Source organism: Entelurus aequoreus, linkage group LG27 (assembly GCF_033978785.1).
Source record: "Entelurus aequoreus isolate RoL-2023_Sb linkage group LG27, RoL_Eaeq_v1.1, whole genome shotgun sequence".
Classification (NCBI taxonomy): Eukaryota; Metazoa; Chordata; class Actinopteri; order Syngnathiformes; family Syngnathidae; genus Entelurus; species Entelurus aequoreus.
Genome location: NC_084757.1, coordinates 32,488,127 through 32,509,742, shown reverse-complemented (window position 1 = coordinate 32,509,742; position 21,616 = coordinate 32,488,127). Strand labels below are relative to the sequence as shown.

General features: G+C 37.9%; 1 protein-coding gene across 4 annotated transcripts in view; it reads right to left on the bottom strand.

The window, feature by feature from the left end:
• LOC133644664 (gamma-aminobutyric acid receptor subunit gamma-3) overlaps positions 1–21,616 on the bottom strand; it is a 150,698-nt gene that overhangs the window by 31,089 nt on the left and 97,993 nt on the right. For all 4 annotated transcript variants that reach the window (XM_062039338.1, XM_062039340.1, XM_062039339.1 and 1 more), the window contains 2 exons: positions 13,360–13,442; positions 8,823–8,960 (listed from right to left, as the gene is read on the bottom strand). In XM_062039338.1, the coding sequence (XP_061895322.1) occupies positions 8,823–8,960; positions 13,360–13,442 (221 nt within the window). The remainder of the gene's footprint in view (positions 1–8,822; positions 8,961–13,359; positions 13,443–21,616) is intronic.

Genomic DNA, 21,616 nt, shown 5'->3' with positions numbered 1-21,616 from the left:
TATGTGTGTATATTATATATGTATATTATATATGTGTGTATATTACATATATGTGTATATTATGTATATACGTATATTATATATGTGTGTACATTATGTATGTATGTATGTATATATATTATATATGTGTGTATACTTATATATGTGTATATATTATGTATATATGTGTATATTACGTATATATGTATATTACATATGTGTGTATATTATATATGTGTGTATATTATGTATATGTGTATATTATATGTATGTATATTATATATGTGTGTACATTATGTATGTATGTATATATATTATATATGTGTGTATATTACATATATGTGTATATTATGTATATACCTATATTATATATGTGCGTACATTATGTATGTATATATATTATGTATGTGTATATTATATATGTGTATATATTATGTATATAATATATGTGTGTATATTATATGTGTGTATATTATGTATAAATGTACATTATGTATGTGTGTATATTATATATGTGTGTATATTATGTATATATGTATATTATATATGTGTTTATATTATATGTGTGTATATTATGTATATATGTATATTACATATGTGTGTATATTATGTATAAATGTACATTATGTATGTGTGTATATTATATATGTGTGTATATTATGTATATATGTATATTATATATGTGTGTATATTATGTATATATGTATATTATATATGTGTGTATATTATGTATATATGTATATTATATATGTGTGTATATTATAAATATATATATTATATATGTGTTTATATTATATGTGTGTGTATTATGTATATATGTGTATATGTATATTACATATGTGTGTATATTATGTATAAATGTACATTATGTATGTGTGTATATTATATATGTGTGTATATTATGTATATGTGTGTATATTATGTATAAATGTACATTATGTATGTGTGTATATTATATATGTGTGTATATTATGTATATATGTATATTATATATGGGTTTATATTATATGTGTGTATATTATGTATATATGTGTATATGTATATTACATATGTGTGTATATTATGTATATATGTATATTATATATGTGTGTATATTATGTATATATGTATATTATATATGTGTTTATATTATATGTGTGTATATTATGTATATATGTACATGTATATATGTATACTACATATGTGTGTATATTATGTATTTATTTATATTATATATGTGTGTAGATTATGTAAATATGTATATTATATATGTGTGTATATTATATGTATATATGTATATTACATATGTGTGTATATTATGTATGTATGCATATTATATATGTGCGTATATTATGTATGTATGTATATTATATATGTGCGTATATTATGTATGTATGTATATTATATATGTGTGTATATTATGTATGTATATTATATGTGTGTATATTATGTATGTATGTATATTATATGTGTGTATATTATGTATAAATGTACATTATGTAAAAAAAAAAAGTCTGCGGGCTATAGAGTTTTCTATTGGGGCTCCAGTACTCTGGAATGCCCTCCTGGTAAAAGTTAGAGATGCTACCTCAGTAGAAGCATTTAAGTCTCATCTTAAAACTCATTTGTATACTCTAGCCTTTAAATAGACTCCCTTTTTAGACCAGTTGATCTGCCGTTTCTTTTCTTTTCTTTTCTACTCTGCTCCCAACCCGGGGTGGACCGCTAGCCTGTCCATCAGATGGGGACATCTCTACGCTGCTGACCCGTCTCCACTCGGGATGGTTCCTGCTGGCCCCACTATGGACTGGACTCTCGCTGATGTGTTGGACTTTCACAATATTATGTCAGACCCACTCCACATCCATTGCTTTCGGTCTCCCCTAGAGGGGGGGGGGGGGGTTACCCACATATGCGGTCCTCTCCAAGGTTTCTCATAGTCATTCACATTGACGTCCCACTGGGGTGAGTTTTCCTTGCCCGTATGTGGGCTCTGTACCGAGGATGTCCTTGTGGCTTGTACAGCCCTTTGACACACTTGTGATTTAGGGCTATATAAATAAACATTGATTGATTGATATATTATATATGTGTGTATATTATGTAAATATGTATATTATATATGTGTGTATATTATGTAAATATGTATATTATATGTGTGTATATTATGTATGTATGTATATTATATATGCATGTATATTATGTATGTATGTTTATTATATATGTGTGTATATTATGTATATATGTATATTATGTATATAACCTACGTGTGTATATTATGTATATATGTATATTATATATGTGTGTAGATTATGTAAATATGTATATTATATATGTGTGTATATTATGTATGTATGTATATTATATATGTGTGTATATCATGCATATATGTGTATAATATGTATATTATGTATATAACATACGTGTGTATATTATGTATATTATATATGTGTGTATATTATATATGTGTGTAGATTATGTAAATATGTATATTATATATGTGTGTATATTATGTATGTATGTATATTATATATGTGTGTATATTATATATGTGTGTTTATATTATGTATATTATGTATATATGTATATTACATACGTGTGTATATTATATATGTGTGTATATTATGTATGTATGTATATTATATATGTGTGTGTATATTATGTATATATGTGTATAATATGTATATATGTATATTACATATGTGTGTATATTATGTAAATATGTATATTATATATGTGTTTATATTATATATGTGTGTGTATATTATGTATATATGTGTATAATATGTATATTATGTATATATGTATATTACATATGTGTGTATATTATGTATATATGTATATTATATATGTGTGTAGATTATGTAAATATGTATATTATATATGTGTGTATATTATGTATGTATGTATATTATATATGTGTGTATATTATATGTGTGTTTATATTATGTATATATGTATATTACATACGTGTGTATATTATATATGTGTGTATATTATGTATGTATGTATATTATATATGTGTGTATATTATGTATGTATGTATATTATATATGTGTGTATATTATATATGTGTGTTTATATTATGTATATATGTATATTACATACGTGTGTATATTATATATGTGTATATTATGTATGTATGTATATTATATATGTGTGTATATTATGTATGTATGTATATTATATATGTGTGTATATTATATATGTGTGTTTATATTATGTATATTATGTATATTACATACGTGTGTATATTATATATGTGTGTATATTATGTATGTATGTATATTATATATGTGTGTGTATATTATGTATATATGTGTATAATATGTATATTATGTATATATGTATATTACATATGTGTGTATATTATGTATATATGTATATTATATATGTGTGTATATTATGTAAATATGTATATTATATATGTGTGTATATTATGTATGTATGTATATTATATATGTGTGTGTATATTATGTATATATGTGTATAATATGTATATTATGTATGTGTGTATATTACATACGTGTGTATATTATGTATATATGTATATTATATATGTGTGTATGTTATATATGTGTGTAGATTATGTAAATATGTATATTATATATGTGTGTATATTATGTATGTGTGTTTATATTATGTATATTACATACGTGTGTATATTATGTATATATGTATATTATATATGTGTGTATATTATATATGTGTGTAGATTATGTAAATATGTATATTATATATGTGTGTATATTATGTATGTATGTATATTATATATGTGTATACCGGTATATTATATATGTGTGTTTATATTATGTATATATGTATATTACATACGTGTGTATATTATATATGTGTGTATATTATGTATGTATGTATATTATATATGTGTGTATATTATGTATGTATGTATATTATATATGTGTGTATATTATATATGTGTGTTTATATTATGTATATTATGTATATATGTATATTACATACGTGTGTATATTATATATGTGTGTATATTATGTATGTATGTATATTATATATGTGTGTGTATATTATGTATATATGTGTATAATATGTATATTATGTATATATGTATATTACATACGTGTGTATATTATGTATATATGTATATTATATATGTGTGTATATTATGTAAATATGTATATTATATATGTGTGTATATTATGTATGTATGTATATTATATATGTGTGTTTATATTATGTATTGATGTGTATAATATGTATATTATGTATATTACATACGTGTGTATATTATGTATATATGTATATTATATATGGGTATATATTATATATGTGTGTAGATTATGTAAATATGTATATTATATATGTGTGTATATTATGTATGTATGTATATTATATATGTGTGTATATTATATGTGTGTTTATATTATGTATATATGTATATTACATACGTGTGTATATTATATATGTGTGTATATTATGTATGTATGTATATTATATATGTGTGTATATTATATATGTGTGTTTATATTATGTATATTATGTATATATGTATATTACATACGTGTGTATATTATATATGTGTGTATATTATGTATGTATGTATATTATATATGTGTGTGTATATTATGTATATATGTGTATAATATGTATATTATGTATATATGTATATTACATACATGTGTATATTATGTATATATGTATATTATATATGTGTGTATATTATGTAAATATGTATATTATATATGTGTGTATATTATGTATGTATGTATATTATATATGTGTGTTTATATTATGTATTGATGTGTATAATATGTATATTATGTATATTACATACGTGTGTATATTATGTATATATGTATATTATATATGGGTATATATTATATATGTGTGTAGATTATGTAAATATGTATATTATATATGTGTGTATATTATGTATGTATGTATATTATATATGTGTGTATATTATATGTGTGTTTATATTATGTATATATGTATATTACATACGTGTGTATATTATATATGTGTGTATATTATGTATGTATGTATAATATATATGTGTGTATATTATATGTATGTGTATATTATTTATATATGTGTATAATATGCATATTATGTATATATGTATATTACATACGTGTGTATATTATGTATGTATATTATATATGTGTGTATATTATGTATGTATATTATATATGTGTGTATATTATGTATGTGTGTATTTTATGTATATATGTATATTACATACGTGTGTATATTATGTATATATGTATATCATATATGTGTGTATATTATGTATGTACAGTATATTATATATTTACGTATATTAGGGTTGAACGATGGTACTATACTGCCTTTGAAAAATACCGGTACCGTTCTTTCATCTGCATGGTGCTGTTACATGTAGATACATAGCATGTAGATACATAGCATGTAGATACGTAACATGTAGATACATAGCATGTAGATACATAGCATGTAGATACGTAAGATGTAGATACATAGCATGTAGATACATAGCATGTAGATACGTAACATGTAGATACATAACATGTAGATACATAATATGTAGATACATAACATATAGATACATAATATGTAGATACATAACATATAGATATGTACACAGCTGCTTGGCTTAATGCCAATTATTAGCGTAGTTAAGACCACTCAATGTATATTATATATGTGTGTATATTATATATATGTGTATATTATGTATATATGTATATCATATATGTGTGTATATTATGTATGTACAGTATATTATATATTTATGTATATTAGGGTTGAACGGTGGTACTATACTGCCTTTGAAAAATACCGGTACCGTTCTTTCATCTGCATGGTGCTGTTACATGTAGATACATAGCATGTAGATACATAACATGTAGATACATAGCATGTAGATACATAGCATGTAGATACGTAAGATGTAGATACATAGCATGTAGATACATAGCATGTAGATACATAGCATGTAGATACATAGCATGTAGATACGTAAGATGTAGATACATAGCATGTAGATACATAGCATGTAGATACGTAACATGTAGATACATAACAGGTAGATACGTAACATGTAGATACATAGCATGTAGATACATAACATGTAGATACATAATATGTAGATACATAACATATAGATACATAATATGTAGATACATAACATATAGATATGTACACAGCTGCTTGGCTTAATGCCAATTATTAGCGTAGTTAAGACCACTCAATGTATATTATATATGTGTGTATATTATATATATGTGTATATTATGTATGTATGTATATCATATATGTGTGTATATTATGTATGTACAGTATATTATATATTTATGTATATTAGGGTTGAACGGTGGTACTATACTGCCTTTGAAAAATACCGGTACCGTTCTTTCATCTGCATGGTGCTGTGCGGCGGTGATTACAGAGCGAGGTGCATGATGTTGGGTGTGTCCAAACGCACACACAAAGTGCATACATGATGTTGAGTGTGTCCAAACGCACAAACAAAGTGCATACATGATGTTGACTGTGTCCAAACGCACACACAAAGTGCATACATGATGTTGGGTGTGTCCAAACGCACACACAAAGTGCATACATGATGTTGAGTGTGTCCAAACGCACACACAAAGTGCATACATGATGTTGGGTGTGTCCAAACGCACACACAAAGTGCATACATGATGTTGGGTGTGTCCAAACGCACACACAAAGTGCATACAAGTAATAACATCTAACTAAGAGAGGAAGAATGTCAAAAAACTACAATTCTACTAATTAATAAAGGAGGTGGTGACGTACAATATGGAGGTATTACAGAATATGTTGTCAACAAGTGTGGTGCTGGGTGTTGTGATTCTTGTGGCTCGTGTGATCAGTGGGATTAAGCCCATGGAGAACATGGTGTCAATAAATTCAGTGTTTCCCATAAACTGCCAAGATACCTGTGGCGGTGGGGGCGTGGCTATGGGCGTGGTCACCATGACATCATCGAGTAATTTGCATAATTTACTACAATGATATGATTTTCTCTAAAAAAGCTCAAAAAATGTATACTTACTAATTAATAATAACAGTTTTGTTTTAAACGTCCATCCATTTTACAATATAATTACAACACTTTATGTACATATTTATATACAGATTTGAACAATAAGTTATTCACTGAAATATATTTATTAATTGTGGTTCTTACAAAATATAAAAGCTAAAATGTCTCTTAAAGCTCTGCCCCTTTAATTAGTGCATACTAAATAATTTAACTTTAGCCTACTACTACAACCATATTATTTACCAGCAACATAAAGTGAAACAGAGGCAGAGGTGTCCTGCCACAGTCAGTAACAAATAAACAGAAAACAGTAGTGGTCAAATACAAATAAGTCAACAAGAGAAGTATCCTACACTTCTCTTTTGTAAAGTAAATCTGAACAGCCGATATGGGCATCTACATCAACTATATGATTTGCCTGAGAAGCTGGACAGGACAAAAAAAAACAAAAAAAAAAACAATTTTTTTTTTTTTTTTTTTAATTTGTGGCGGACGTAATTCTTTCGTGGCGGGCCGCCACAAATAAATGAATGTGTGGGAAACACTGAAATTCTGCTGTGTGTTTGTGTTTATTAGGATTCAAAAGGTTGATATTAAAGTCACCACATACTATATATTTTTTGTTTCTCTTAAATAATTTTTCCATCCATTCATGAAATATTTTCAAGTGGGATCCTGGTGTCCTGTAAACGCAGCTTACAATAATGTGTTTCCTATTTCAAAATGATAACTCCACAGTGGCGCATTGGAAGAGTTCCTCAACGGCTAAACACGTATCATTTACTATACTACAGCTGATATTTTTGTCCACATACAGAGCCACACCTCCTCCTCTCTTATTTTTATGGTTGGTGCAAAACATTTCATACCCATTTAATTCAAACTCATTACTTGTATTGTCATCCATCCATGTCTCTGAAACACCTATAATATTACATGGAGATTTGAATTGATTCAAATAGTCCTGGATATCATCAAAATGAGAGTATAGACTCCTGCTATTAAAATGTACTGGAGATTTGTTATTATCTCGCATAAATGTTTTATCAAATGTGACGTCAGTATAATACAAACAATCATTGTTGGTGTTTTGAGGAGCATTTCTATCTGGATCCATTTCGCTCATAAATCTTTGTGATTTCTAGTTGATGTGTATTATATGTGTGTATATTATGTATGTATTTATATTATATATGTATGTATATATATTATATGTGTGTATATTATGTATGTATTTATATTATATATGTATATTATATGTGTGTATATTATGTATGTATTTATATTATATATGTAAGTATGTATATTATATGTGTGTATATTATGTATGTATTTATATTATATATGTATGTATGTATATTATATGTGTGTATATTATGTATGTATTTATATTATATACAGTATCATTGTATATTATGTGTGTATATTATGTATGTATTGATATTGTATATGTATGTATATTATATGTGTGTATATTATGTATGTATTTATATTATATATGTATGTATATTATATGTATGTATATTATGTATGTAATTATATTATATATGTATGTATATTATGTATGTATTGATATTATATATGTATGTATATTATGTATGTATATTATGTATGTAATTACATTATATATGTATGTATATTATGTATGTATTGATATTATATATGTATGTATATTATGTATGTATTGATATTATATATGTATGTATATTATGTATGTATTGATATTATATATGTATGTATATTATGTATGTATTGATATTATATATGTATGTATATTATGTATGTATTGATATTATATATGTATGTATATTATGTATGAGCATGCAAATACCTGCTGTGGTGGTTATGATGTCAGACGTGTTTCTGAGGCCCAGGAAGTCAAACTGATAAAGTCGCCAAGACTTTTGGTCGGCCGCTTCCACAGAGTTCCTTCTCCACTTGTACACCATCTCCTCTCTCGGGTATCCATCTGTATCGCACACATCATCACTTTGTAGCCACCTGTATCACACCTACACATGTATCACACCTACACATGTATCACACCTACACCTGTATCACACCTACACCTGTATCAAAACCTACACCTGTATAACACACACATGTATCTACACCTGTATCACACCTACACCTGTATCACACCCACACCTGCATCACACCTTCACATGTGTCACACCTACACCTGCATCACACCTACACCTATATAACACACACATAAATCATACCTACATCACACCTACACTTGTATCACATCTACACCGGCATCACATCTACACCTGCATCACACCTACGCCTGTATCACACCTACACTTGTATCACATCTACACCTGTATCACACCTACGCCTGTATTACACCTACACCTGTAACACATTTACACCTGCATCACACCTACACCTGTATCACACCTACACCTGTATAACACACACATGTATCTACACCTGTATCACACCTACACCTGTATCACACCCACACCTGCATCACACCTTCATATGTGTCACACCTGCATCACACCTACACCTGTATCAAACCTACCCCTGTATAACACACACATGTATCATACCTACATCACACCTACACTTGTATCACAACTACACCTGCATCACATCAACACCTGTATCACACCTACGCCTGTATTACACGTACACCTGTATCACATTTACACCTGCATCACACCTACGCATGTATCACACCTACACATGTATCACACCTATACCTGTATCAAACCTACACCTGTATAACACACACATGTATCATACTTGTATCACATCTACACCTGCATCACACCTACACCTGTATAACACACACATGTATCATACGTACATCACACCTACACTTGTATCACATCTACACCTGCATCACATCTACACCTGCATCACATCAACACCTGTATCACACCTACGCCTGTATTACACCTACACCTGTATCACATTTACACCTGCATCACACCTACACCTGTATCACACCTACACCTGTATCAAAACCTACACCTGTATAACACACACATGTATCTATATTTGTATCACACCTACACCTGTATCACACCCACACCTGCATCACACCTTCACATGTGTCACACCTACACCTGTATCAAACCTACCCCTGTATAACACACACATGTATCATACCTACATCACACCTACACTTGTATCACAACTACACCTGCATCACATCTACACCTGCATCACATCAACACCTGTATCACACCTACGCCTGTATTACACCTACACCTGTATCACATTTACACCTGCATCACACCTACACCTGTATCACACCTACGCATGTATCACACCTACACCTGTATCACACCTATACATGTATCACACCTACACCTGTATCAAACCTACACCTGTATAACACACACATGTATCATACTTGTATCACATCTACACCTGCATCACATCGACACATGTATCACATCAACGCCTGTATCACACCTACACCTGTTTCACGTTTACACCTGCACCACACCTACACCTGTATCACACCTACACCTGTATCACACCCACACCTGTATCACACCTACACCTGTATCACACCTACACCTGTATCACACCCACACCTGTATCACACCTACACCTGTATCACACCTACACCTGTATCACACCTACATCTGTATCACAGGTACACCTGTATCAAACCCACACCTGTATCACACCCACACCTGTAGCACACCTACACCTGTATCACATCTACACCTGTATCACATCTACACCTGTATCACACCTACATCTGTATCACAGGTACACCTGTATCACACCCACACCTGTATTACACCCACACCTGTATCACACCTACATCTGTATCACAGGTACACCTGTATCACACCCACACCTGTATTACACCCACACCTGTATCACATCTACACCTGTATCACACCTACATCTGTATCACACCTACACCTGTATCACACCTACATCTGTATCACACCTACACCTGTATCACACCTACACCTGCATCACACCTACATTTGTATCACACCTACATTTGTATCACACCTACATCTGTATCACACCTACACCTGTATCACACCTACATCTGTATCACACCTACACCTGTATCACACCCACACCTGTATCACACCCACACCTGTATCACACCTACACCTGTATCACACCTACATCTGTATCACATCTACACCTGTATCACACCTACACCTGTATCACACCTACATCTGTATCACACCTACACCTGTATCACACCTACACCTGTATCACACCTACACCTGTATCACATCTACACCTGTATTAAACTCAATGTCTGCTAATGACACCACTCTGCAGGATGCAAGGACTGAAGGAAGGAAGCAAGGAAGGAAAGATGGAAGTAAGGAAAGAGAGAATGAAGCAAGGAAAGAAGGAAGCAAGGTAGGAGTAAAGGAGGAAAGGAGAGAAGGATGAAACGAAGGAAGAAAAGGAAGAAGGGAAGGAAGCAAGGTAGGAAGGAAGCAAGGAAAGAGACATGTAGCAACAAGGAAGTGAAGGAGACAAGGAAGGAAGGGAGAAGGGAATTAAAGCAAAGCAGGAAGGAAGCAAGGAAAGAAGGTAGGAAGCAAGGAAAGAAGGTAGGAAGCAAGGAAAGAAGGTAGGAAGGAGAAAGAGAAGGAAACAAGTAAGGGGGAATGAAACATTGAAGGAAGCAGTGAAAGAAGGAAGGATGAATTGGAAGGAAGCTAGGAAAGAAGGTAGGAAGGAGGAAGAGAAGGAAGAAATGAAGGACTGAAGTAAGGAAGGAAGGGAAAAAGAAGGGATGCAAGGAAGAAAGGAAGGAAAAAAAGAAGGAAGGAAGGGAAGAAAGCAAGGAAGGAAGTAAGGGAAAAAGAAGGAAGGAAGTGAAGAAAGCAAGGAAGGAAGTAAGGGAAAAAGAAGGAAGGAAGTGAAGAAAGCAAGGAAGGAAGTAAGCAAGGAAGGAAGTGAAGAAAGCAAGGAAGGAAGTAAGGGAAAAAGAAGGAAGGAAGTGAAGAAAGCAAGGAAGGAAGTAAGGGAAAAAGAAGGAAGGAAGTGAAGAAAGCAAGGAATGAAGTAAGGGAAAAAAAAGGAAGGAAGTGAAGAAAGCAAGGAAGGAAGTAAGCAAGGAAGGAAGTGAAGAAAGCAAGGAAGGAAGTAAGGGAAAAAGAAGGAAGGAAGTGAAGAAAGCAAGGAAAGAAGTAAGGGGAAAAGAAGGAAGGAAGTGAAGAAAGCAAGGAAAGAAGTAAGGGGAAAAGAAGGAAGGAAGTGAAGAAAGCAAGGAAGGAAGTAAGGGAAAAAGAAGGAAGGAAGTGAAGAAAGCAAGGAAAGAAGTAAGGGAAAAAGAAGGAAGGAAGTGAAGAAAGCAAGGAAGGAAGTAAGCAAGGAAGGAAGTGAAGAAAGCAAGGAAGGAAGTAAGGGAAAAAGAAGGAAGGAAGTGAAGAAAGCAAGGAAAGAAGTAAGGGGAAAAGAAGGAAGGAAGTGAAGAAAGCAAGGAAGGAAGTAAGGGAAAAAGAAGGAAGGAAGTGAAGAAAGCAAGGAAAGAAGTAAGGGAAAAAGAAGGAAGGAAGTGAAGAAAGCAAGGAAGGAAGTAAGCAAGGAAGGAAGTGAAGAAAGCAAGGAAGGAAGTAAGGGAAAAAGAAGGAAGGAAGTGAAGAAAGCAAGGAAGGAAGTAAGGGAAAAAGAAGGAAGGAAGTGAAGAAAGCAAGGAATGAAGTAAGGGAAAAAGAAGGAAGGAAGTGAAGAAAGCAAGGAAGGAAGTAAGCAAGGAAGGAAGTGAAGAAAGCAAGGAAGGAAGTAAGGGAAAAAGAAGGAAGGAAGTGAAGAAAGCAAGGAAAGAAGTAAGGGGAAAAGAAGGAAGGAAGTGAAGAAAGCAAGGAAAGAAGTAAGGGGAAAAGAAGGAAGGAAGTGAAGAAAGCAAGGAAGGAAGTAAGGGAAAAAGAAGGAAGGAAGTGAAGAAAGCAAGGAAAGAAGTAAGGGGAAAAGAAGGAAGGAAGTGAAGAAAGCAAGGAAGGAAGTAAGGGAAAAAGAAGGAAGGAAGTGAAGAAAGCAAGGAAAGAAGTAAGGGAAAAAGAAGGAAGGAAGTGAAGAAAGAAAGGAAGGAAGTAAGGGAAAAAGAAGGAAGGAAGTGAAGAAAGCAAGGAATGAAGTAAGGGAAAAAGAAGGAAGGAAGTGAAGAAAGCAAGGAAGGAAGTAAGGGAAAAAGAAGGAAGGAAGTGAAGAAAGCAAGGAAGGAAGGAAGCAAGGAAGGAAAGAAAGAAGATGAGGCTTTCTGTTGAAGCGTTGCCATGGTAACAACAAACTGGGGTCAGTTGGTATGTAGATGAAATGAGTTTGAGCAAAGTGATTGTTTCCATGACGACGGCCGACAAAACTCAAGTCCGGGTCCAGATTTGCCGACTTTCAGCACTCGTGTGCGTACTCACAGCTGGAGAAGATGAGTGGGCACGAGTGCTGGTCCATGGGGAAGTTGTGCAGCTGCAACTGGCACTCAGCCTTGATGGTCAGTCTGCACACACACAATCAATAATCAATATCATTGATGGTCAGTCTGCACACACACAATCAATAATCAATATCATGTAATCAGAGTTCAACTTTTCCTCCATCTTGTCAACAAACAACATAAGACAGGTGTGCAAAGTGTGGCCCTTAATGGACTTTACCTTGCAAGTCAAAGTGAGGCCAATCAAACGAGTGCTGCCTCTTTAAAGTCCAGCAAGACAAAGTGAGGTTCATTAAAGCAGCGCACGAGTGCCGCCTCTTTAAAGACCAGCGAGACAATGTGAGGCCTATTAAAGCAGCGCAAGAGTGCCGCCTCTTTAAAGAGCAGCGAGACAATGTGAGGCCTATTAAAGCAGCGCACGAGTGCCGCCTCTTTAAAGACCAGCGAGACAATGTGAGGCCTATTAAAGCAGCGCAAGAGTGCCGCCTCTTTAAAGAGCAGCGAGACAATGTGAGGCCTATTAAAGCAGCGCAAGAGTGCCGCCTCTTTAAAGAGCAGCGAGACAATGTGAGGCCTATTAAAGCAGCGCAAGAGTGCCGCCTCTTTAAAGAGCAGCGAGACAATGTGAGGCCTATTAAAGCAGCGCAAGAGTGCCGCCTCTTTAAAAACCAGCGAGACAAAGTGAGGCCGATTAAAGCAGCGCATGAGTGCCACCTCTTTAAAGACTTAATGGAGTTTTCCTTGCGAGGCAAAGTGAGGCTGACCAAAGCAGCGCACGAGTGCCACCTCTTTAAAGACTTAATGGAGTTTTCCTTGCAAGTCAAAGTGAGGCCGATCAAACGAGTGCTGCCTCTTTGAAGTCCGGCAAAACAAAGTGAGGCTGATTAAAGCAGCGCACGAGCGCCGCCTCTCTAAATATTTAATGGAGTTTTCTTTGCGAGGCAAAGTGAGGCTGATTAAAGCAGCACACGAGTGCCGCTTCTTTAAAGACCAGCGAGACAAAGTGAGGCCGATTAAAGCAGCGCACAAGTGCTGCCTCTTTAAAGACCAACAAGACAAAATGAGGCCGATTAAATTCAGTGCACGAGTGCCGCCTCTTTAAAGAGCAGCGAGACAAAGTGAGGCCGATTAAAGCAGCGCACGAGTGCAGCCTCTTTAAAGACCAGCAAGACAGAGTGAGGCCGATTAAAGCAGCGCACAAGTGCCGCATTTTTAAAGATTTATTGGAGTTTTCCATGCGAGGGAAAGTGAGGCCGATTAAAGCAGTGCATGAGTGCCGCATCTTTAAAGACCAGCGAGACAAAGTGAGGCCGATTAATGTAGCGCAGCGCACGAGTGCCATCTCTTTAAAGACCAGCGAGACAAAGTGAGGCCGATTAAAGCAGCGCACGAATGCTGCCTCTTTAAAAACCAGCGAGACATAGTGAGGCCGATTAATGTAGCGCACGAGTGCCGCCTCTTTAAAGAGCAGCAAGACAAAGTGAGGCCGATTAAAGCAGTGCACGAGTGTCGCCTTTTAAAAGATTTTTTTGAGTTTTCCTTGCGAGGGAAAGTGAGGCCGATTAAAGCAGTGCACGAGTGCCGCCTCTTTAAAGAGCAGCGAGACAAAGCGAGGCCGATTAAAGCAGTGCACGAGTGCCGCCTCTTTAAAGAGCAGCGAGACAAAGCGAGGCCGATTAAAGCAGCGCACGAGTGCCGCCTCTTTAAAGAGCACTGAGACAAAGTGAGGCTGATTAAAGCAGCGCACGAGTGCCGCCTCTTTAAAGAGCACTGAGACAAAGTGAGGCTGATTAAAGCAGCGCATGAGTGCCACCTCTTTAAAGAGCACTGAGACAAAGTGAGGCCGATTAAAGCAGCGCACGAGTGCCGCCTCTTTAAAGAGCACTGAGACAAAGTGAGGCTGATTAAAGCAGCGCACGAGTGCCGCCTCTTTAAAGAGCACTGAGACAAAGTGAGGCCGATTAAAGCAGCGCACGAGTGCCGCCTCTTTAAAGAGCACTGAGACAAAGTGAGGCTGATTAAAGCAGCGCACGAGTGCCGCCTCTTTAAAGAGCCCTGAGACAAAGTGAGGCTGATTAAAGCAGCGCACGAGTGGCGCCTCTTTAAAGAGCAGTGAGACAAAGTGAGGCTGATTAAAGCAGCGCACGAGTGCCGCCTCCTTAAAGAGCAGCGAGACAAAGTGAGTCTGATTAAAGCAGCGCACGAGTGCCGCCTCTTTAAAGAGCAGTGAGACAAAGTGAGGCTGATTAAAGCAGGTCACACAGCAGAGGCGGTGCTATCACAGAATGTCATCTGTGTTTGCTGCGGCTGTAATGAATCAAAGCAGATGACACTTCGTTGTCTCCATGAGCGGATATTACTGCCCAAACTTTGCACAAAGGCAAATATATAAAAATATATAAATATGAAAATATCCTCGCAGCAGGAAGAATGTCAGCATGCCAAAGTCCTGGCTCATATTAAATGTGCGAATATGTCAGGAAGACATTATTCAGCGTCTCATGCACATCACTAATTGTTGGCATCGCTCTTGTTGTTATTGTTGATAAACAACAACAACAACAAGCAGGTTGACATCAAGTTAAGTCAGCAAGTCAAAATAGAACAAAGACACATCTCAGTGTGTACTTCTGCTTCAGTACGTCATTCTGGAATATCCAGCCATCCATTTCCTACCGCTTGTCCCTCTCGGGATCGCGGGGGGTGCTGGAGCCTATCCCAGCTGTACTCGGGCGGAAGGCGGGGTACACCCTGAACAAGTAGCCCCCTAATGACAACATTCACACACTAGGGACCATTTAGTGCTGACAATCAACCTATCAGGTGCATGTCTTTGGAGGTGGGAGGGGCCTATATCCCCAGGTGTAGGGCTGCAACTAACGATTAATTTGATAATCGATTAATCTGTCGATTATTACTTCGATTAATAATCGGATAAAAGAGACAAACTACATTTCTATCCTTTCCAGTATTTTATTGAAAAAAACCCCCACCATACTGGCACCATACTTATTTTGATTATTGTTTCTCGGCTGTTTGTACATGTTGCAGTTTATAAATAAAGGTTTATAAAAAAAAAAAGAAAAAAAGAAAAAGAAATATTATAATAAAAAATTTGCCTCTGCGCATGCGCATAGCATAGATCCAACGAATCGATGACTAAATTAATCGCCAACTATTTTTATAATCGATTTAATCGATTAGTTGTTGCAGCCCTACCCAGGTGCATGTCTTTGGAGGTGGGAGGGGCCTATAACCCCAGGTGTGTGTCTTTGGGGGTGGGAGGGGCCTATATCCCCAGGTGCTTGTCTTCGGAGGGGGTAGGGGCCTATATATACCCAGGTGCATGTCTTTGGGAGGTGGGAGGGGCCTATATCCCCAGGTGTAGGGCTGCAACTAACGATTAATTTGATAATCGATTAATCTGTCGATTATTACTTCGATTAATCGATTAATAATCGGATAAAAGAGACAAACTACATTTCTATCCTTTCCAGTATTTTATTGGAAAAAAAAACACCATACTGGCACCATACTTATTTTGATTATTGTTTCTCGGCTGTTTGTACATGTTGCAGTTTATAAATAAAGGTTTATAAAAAAAAAAAGAAAAAAAGAAAAAGAAATATTATAATAAAAAATTTGCCTCTGCGCATGCGCATAGCATAGATCCAACGAATCGATGACTAAATTAATCGCCAACTATTTTTATAATCGATTTAATCGATTAGTTGTTGCAGCCCTACCCAGGTGCATGTCTTTGGAGGGGCCTATATATCCCCAGGTGCGTGTCTTTGGGAGGTGGGAGGGGCCTATATCCCCAGGTGCATGTCTTTGGAGGTGTGAGGGGCCTATATCCCCAGGTGCATGTCTTTGGAGGTGTGAGGGGCCTATATCCCCAGGTGCATGTCTTTGGAGGTGTGAGGGGCCTATATCCCCAGGTGCATGTCTTTGGAGGTGTGAGGGGCCTATATCCCCAGGTGCATGTCTTCGGAGGTGGGAGGGGCCTATATCCCCAGGTGTGTGTTTTTGGGGGTGGGAGGGGCCTATATCCCCAGGTGCATGTCTTCGGAGGTGGGAGGGGCCTATATCCCCAGGTGCATGTCTTTGGGAGGTGGGAGGGGCCTATATCCCCAGGTGTGTGTCTTTGGGGGTGGGAGGGGCCTATATATCCCCAGGTGCATGTCTTTGGGAGGTGGGAGGGGCCTATATCCCCAGGTACATGTCTTTGGAGGGGTCGAGGGGCCTATATATCCCCAGGTGCATGTCTTTGGAGGTGGGAGGGGCCTATATATCCCAAGGTGCGTGTCTTTGGAGGTGGGAGGGGCCTATATCCCCAGGTACATGTCTTTGGAGGGGTCGAGGGGCCTATATATCCCCAGGTGCATTTCTTTGGAGGTGGGAGGGGCCTATATATCCCCAGGTGTGTGTCTTTGGAGGTGGGAGGGGCCTATATATCCCCAGGTGCATGTGTTTGGAGGTGGGAGGGGCCTATATATCCCCAGGTGCATTTCTTTGGAGGTGGGAGGGGCCTATATATCCCCAGGTGCATGTCTTTGGAGGTGGGAGGGGCCTATATCTCCAGGTGCATGTCTTTGGTGGTGGGAGGGGCCTATATATCCCCAGGTGCATACCTTTGGAGGTGGGAGGGGCCTATATCCCCAGGTGCATGTCTTTGGAGGTGGGAGGGGCCTATATATGCCCAGGTGCATGCCTTTGGAGGTGGGAGGGGCCTATATATCCCCAGGTGCATGTCTTTGGAGGTGGGAGGGGCCTATATATGCCCAGGTGCATTTCTTTGGAGGTGGGAGGGGCCTATATATCCCCAGGTGTGTGTCTTTGGAGGTGGGAGGGGCCTATATCCCCAGGTGCATGTCTTTGGTGGTGGGAGGGGCCTATATATCCCCAGGTGCATGTCTTTGGAGGTGGGAGGGGCCTATATCCCCAGGTGCATGTCTTTGGTGGTGGGAGGGGCCTATATATCCCCAGGTGCATATCTTTGGAGGTGGGAGGGGCCTATATCCCCAGGTGCATGTCTTTGGAGGTGGGATGGGCCTATATATGCCCAGGTGCATGCCTTTGGAGGTGGGAGGGGCCTATATATCCCCAGGTGCATGTCTTTGGAGGTGGGAGGGGCCTATATATCCCCAGGTGCATTTCTTTGGAGGTGGGAGGGGCCTATATATCCCCAGGTGTGTGTCTTTGGAGGTGGGAGGGGCCTATATCCCCAGGTGCATATCTTTGGAGGGGTCGAGGGTCCTATATATCCCCAGGTGCGTGTCTTTGGAGGTGGGAGGGGCCTATATCCCCAGGTGCATATCTTTGGAGGGGCCTATATATCCCCAGGTGCGTGTCTTTGGAGGTGGGAGGGGCCTATATCCCTAGGTGTGTGTTTTTGGAGGTGGGAGGGGCCTATATATCCCCAGGTGTGTGTCTTTAGAGGGCTCGAGGGGCCTACATTCCCAGGTACATGTCTTTGGAGGCGGGAGGGGCCTATATATCCCCAGGTGCATGTCTTTGGAGGTGGGAGGGGCCTATATATCCCCAGGTGTGTGTCTTTGGAGGTGGGAGGGGCCTATATATCCCCAGGTGCATTTCTTTGGAGGTGGGAGGGGCCTATATATCCCCAGGTGTGTGTCTTTGGAGGTGGGAGGGGCCTATATCCCCAGGTGCATATCTTTGGAGGGGTCGAGGGTCCTATATATCCCCAGGTGCGTGTCTTTGGAGGTGGGAGGGGCCTATATCCCCAGGTGCATATCTTTGGAGGGGCCTATATATCCCCAGGTGCGTGTCTTTGGAGGTGGGAGGGGCCTATATCCCTAGGTGTGTGTTTTTGGAGGTGGGAGGGGCCTATATATCCCCAGGTGTGTGTCTTTAGAGGGCTCGAGGGGCCTACATTCCCAGGTACATGTCTTTGGAGGCGGCAGGGGCCTATATATCCCCAGGTGCATGTCTTTGGAGGTGGGAGGGGCCTATATATCCCCAGGTGTGTGTCTTTGGAGGTGGGAGGGGCCTATATATCCCCAGGTGCATTTCTTTGGAGGTGGGAGGGGCCTATATATCCCCAGGTGTGTGTCTTTGGAGGTGGGAGGGGCCTATATCCCCAGGTGCATATCTTTGGAGGGGTCGAGGGTCCTATATATCCCCAGGTGCGTGTCTTTGGAGGTGGGAGGGGCCTATATCCCCAGGTGCATATCTTTGGAGGGGCCTATATATCCCCAGGTGCGTGTCTTTGGAGGTGGGAGGGGCCTATATCCCTAGGTGTGTGTTTTTGGAGGTGGGAGGGGCCTATATATCCCCAGGTGTGTGTCTTTAGAGGGCTCGAGGGGCCTACATTCCCAGGTACATGTCTTTGGAGGCGGGAGGGGCCTATATATCCCCAGGTGCGTGTCTTTGGAGGTGAGAGGGGCCTATGTATCCCCAGTTACATATCTTTGGAGGGGTCGAGGGGCCTATATGCCCAGGTGTGTGTTTTTGGAGGTGGGAGGGGCCTATATATCCCCAGGTGTGTGTCTTTAGAGGGCTCGAGGGGCCTACATTCCCAGGTACATGTCTTTGGTGGCGGGAAGGGCCTATATATCCCCAGGTGCGTGTCTTTGGAGGGGTCGAGGGGCCTATATCCCCAGGTACATCCCAAGGTAACCTTGCTGTGGCGCGATCCTTTGAGCCTCTCCAGTCAGCTTTTGATGTTGTTCAGTGCCAGCTGAGACGAGTGTTAAATGCAGAGAAATCCAAGGTGGGGTTATTTTGAAATGGCAAACAAATATCAACTGCTCTTAAGGTTGAACTTGAAATGGTCAGGACATTTAAGTACTTGGGAATCGTTGTTGATAAGAACTTGTCTTTTAAATCTCACATTGAAAAGCTTGCGGCTAAACGTCAAATTAAATTGGGATTTTTCTTCAGAAACAAGTCCTGTTTTTCTCTACACTTTAGGAAAGGTTTGATTCTGACCAGTTTTATGCCTTTGCTAGATTATGGAGACTTGCTTTTTATGACTGCACCCGACACTTATTTGAAAAAAACTGAATACTTTTTTACGTTTTGTGACAACCTGGTCCACCATTGCACTTTATATGCAACAACAAACTGTCCATCTTTGTCAGTATGCAGATTTCCTCGATGGTTGTGTTTTGTATAAAAATCACTTCTTGGTCCGGTACCCCCTTATTTGTCTTCTTTTATGTCTAAAGACTCCAGTCGCTACAGTTTAAAGGCCTACAGAAATGAATTTTTGTTATTTAAACGGGGATAGCAGATCCATTCTATGTGTCATACTTGATCATTTCGCGATATTGCCATATTTTTGCTGAAAGGATTTAGTATAGAACAACGACGATAAAGTTCGCAACTTTTGGTCGCTGATAAAAAAAAGCCTTGCCTATACCGGAAGTAGCGTGACGTCAAAGGAGGTAGGATTCCTCACAATTCCCCATTGTTTACACCAGCAGCGAGAGAGATTCGGACCGAGAAAGCGACGATTACCCCATTAATTTGAGCGAGGATGAAAGATTCGTGGATGAGGAACGTGAAAGTGAAGGACTAGCGTGCATCGCAGAACGTATCTTTTTTCGCTCTGACCGTAACTTAGGTACAAGCTGGCTCATTGGATTCCACACTCTCTCCTTTTTCTATTGTGGATCACGGATTTGTATTTTAAACCACCTCGGATACTAAATCCTCTCGAAAATGAGAGTCAAGAACTCGAAATGGACATTCACAGTGACTTTTATCTCCACGACAATACATCAGCGAAGCTCTTTAGCTACTGAGCTAACGTGATAGCATCTGGCCCCAATGCAGATAGAAACAAAATAAATAAATCCCTGACTGGAAGGATGGACAGAAGATCAACAATACTATTAAACCATGAACATGTAACTACACAGTTAATAATTCTCAGCCTGGCAAAGCTTAACAATGCTGTTGCTAACGACGCTGAAGCTAACTTAGCAACTTAGCAACCGGACCTCACAGAGCTATGCTAAAAACATTAGCTCTCCACCTACGCCAGCCCTCATCTGCTCATCAACACCCGTGCTCACCTGCGTTCCAGCGATCGACGGCGCGACGAAGGACTTCACCCGATCACAGATGCGGTGGCGGCTAGCATCGGCTAGCGCGTCTGCTATCCAAGTAAGTACTCCTTGATGTGTTGCTACAGCCAGCCGCTAATACACCGATCCCACCTACAACTTTCTTCTTTGCAATCTCCATTGTTCATTAAACAAATAGCA